Source organism: Helianthus annuus, chromosome 17, assembly GCF_002127325.2.
Source record: "Helianthus annuus cultivar XRQ/B chromosome 17, HanXRQr2.0-SUNRISE, whole genome shotgun sequence".
NCBI classification, from domain to species: Eukaryota; Viridiplantae; Streptophyta; class Magnoliopsida; order Asterales; family Asteraceae; genus Helianthus; species Helianthus annuus.
In genome coordinates this window covers 104,396,781-104,399,507 of record NC_035449.2, presented here as the reverse complement: position 1 = coordinate 104,399,507, position 2,727 = coordinate 104,396,781, and the positions used below count along the sequence as shown (strand labels likewise).

General features: G+C 45.7%; 1 protein-coding gene across 1 annotated transcript; it reads left to right on the top strand.

The window, feature by feature from the left end:
• The first annotated feature begins 515 nt into the window (after nucleotides 1–515).
• Nucleotides 516–1,586, top strand: LOC110924690. Its single transcript, XM_022168684.1, has one exon. The coding sequence runs from the start codon at nucleotides 516–518 to the stop codon at nucleotides 1,584–1,586; it is 1,071 nt and encodes a 356-aa protein (XP_022024376.1).
• The last annotated feature ends 1,141 nt before the right edge of the window (nucleotides 1,587–2,727 follow it).

The following is a 2,727-nucleotide window of genomic DNA, read 5'->3' as shown; positions in this document are numbered from 1 at the left end:
ATGCAATCCGATTTATAAAGACATCACCACACATCACTTAGTTCTAAACCAACACATAGTAGCATCACTAGCATGAACCCTAGTTCGTAACATGACATTAAACATAGCAAGCAATCAAGAAGTAACACTAACCAGAAAAACCGAGAAGCCTAGATTGCTCGAGATGGTTGGTTTCGGGTGGGGCTACCGTCCGGTTCCAAGGAAAAACGAGAGAGAGAGAGCACTAGGGTTTTGTGACTTGTGTGTGTTATGTTTTGCAACAAATGAGAAAACAAGTCCCTAGAGAGTGTTTGTTTGCGTATAAGGGGAGTGGGCCGAGCCCGACTCGGCTGCCCTATGGTGTCCGATTACAAGGTGTGGCCCAAATGGGCTTGTGCGGTCAATTCGTGTTGTGCGGTTCGGGCCGTTCAATATACACACACATTCACATATTTCATTAATCATAAAGTTCACATAATCACATATCATTCACATACGTTACACAAAGTAGGTCCGAATTACGAGTTGTCACAGAGATGTCACACGAGCATGTTGATTTCATGGGAAACCAATACCGTCCTCAAAACAATCCCTACAGCAATACTTATAATCCGGGGTGGAAGAATCATCCAAACTTTAGTTGGAAGCCCGATGCTTCTAACCAGCATCCACCAGGATTTGCTCTACGTCCCACAGCTCCGACCCATGGAGCATATGGTCCACCTCGTCCTCAGCAGCCGCCTCCTTCTAGTGATCCTAGTGTGCATGATATGCTTAGTCAAATCTTAGCTGGTCAAAACACTCAAAAAGCGGAGAATGAGAAGCGTTTTAGGGAATATGACGGTCGTTTCACGAGGCACGAGAGTGAGTTGAAAAGCCAAAAGGCTTCCATGCAGGCCATTGAGAACCAAGTTGGCCAGATTGCCAAGATGTTGTCAGCGAGACAACAGGGGGGCCTTCCGAGCAACACAGAGCCAAATCCAAATGCTACAGCAAAGGCAATCACGTTGAGAAGCGGCAAGACCGCTCAAGCCATCCCTCCGGCTGTTTCAGAAAAGCCAGTCGATGACGAGGAGGTTGATGAGGAGATTGAGGCTGAGTCTCCGGGTGAGGTGCAACAGAGGCGAGTCCCAGCAAGTACCGCACGACCCAAGGAGCCAGTGAGAGAGTATGTCCCTCCCGTTCCATATTCGGGGAGGTTGAAGAAGCAGAAAATGGAAGAACACTATGGTAAATTCCTCGAGCTTTTTAAGCAACTTCATATAAATTTACCATTTGTCGAGGCACTTGCTCAAATGCCTAAGTATACCAAGTTTCTGAAGGATATCCTATCCAACAAAAAGAAACTTGAGGAGCTTTCGCAAGTGACCTTGAATGAAGAGTGTTCAGCGGTTTTTCAGAACAAACTACCGAAGAAGATGAATGATCCTGGGAGTTTCACTATCCCGTGTTTGATCGGTAGTTTGTCGGTCAGCAATGCGTTGGCTGATCTTGGAGCTAGCATAAACCTCATGCCATATGCGGTTTTTGCTAAGCTAGACTTGGGAGAGCCCAAGCCAACTCGTATGAGCATTCAGCTAGCCGACCGTTCAGTGAAGTACCCTTGAGGCATAGTTGAGAATATGCTGGTGAAAATCGACAAGTTTGTTTTTCCTATCGATTTCGTGATTCTGGACATGGATGAAGATAAAAACGTTCCACTTATCTTGGGTCGCCCATTCCTAGCCACTGCGAGAGCCTTGATTGATGTCTGCACCGGTACCCATAAGATGGAGGAGGACTTTAGACCTGTAGTACAACATCAGAGGCGTTTGAACCCCAACATGCAGGAGGTTGTGAAGAAAGAGGTCATCAAACTACTTGATGCAGGTTTGATATACCCGATCTCTGATTCACCGTGGGTTAGCCCTGTACAGGTAGTCCCGAAGAAAGGAGGCATGACAGTGGTGACCAATGAGAAAAACGAGTTGATTCCTACTCGTACTGTCACCGGATGGAGAGTTTGCATTGACTACCGCAAACTCAATGATGCCACAAGGAAGGATCATTTCCTACTCCCTTTCATTGATCAGATGTTAGAGAGGTTGTCGGGAAGGATGTACTACTGCTTCCTTGATGGTTTTTCAGGATATTTTTTTTGGGTAAAGGGTTACCCCGGTGATTCTATTAAAATGCAACCGCAATAAAGTACAAGTAGTGAGGATGTGTTCCACACTAGTTCATATACAGGACATGCCCCATATATGTAAAACAAAACAAATCCAAAGACCTATAAAACCCCAAAGACCTAGTCTACTATACATCATGACTCGACATCTAGTAGACAAACAATGCAAAACACAAACATATAATGTCAACCACCATCATCAAAAATAAAATGGCCACAGAACCGCAGCCCCTTCAGACGAAAAGCAGACAGTCTATCCATTCGAGAACTTGGAAGAAGAGGTGCTTGCCCCTGCTTTTGAAGAAAAAGGATGAGTACCCGATGTCATAAATGCACTAGTTTCGTTGTAGACTTCTTCGACCTCCTCCTCATCCGATTCCTGCTCGTCCCTCGAAGGTTTCTTCTCAACCCGACCCACGGTGGTACCTCCCTGATTACCAGCCACTCGACCCCCCATGTTACCATTACCATCGTCATCTTTAAGACTATCAAAGGGGTTCGACGTTGAAACCTGATTCGAAATTTTCACAGCCGCATTCGGTTTAGGTTTGACAACCGGACGATAGACTACCTTAGGTTTT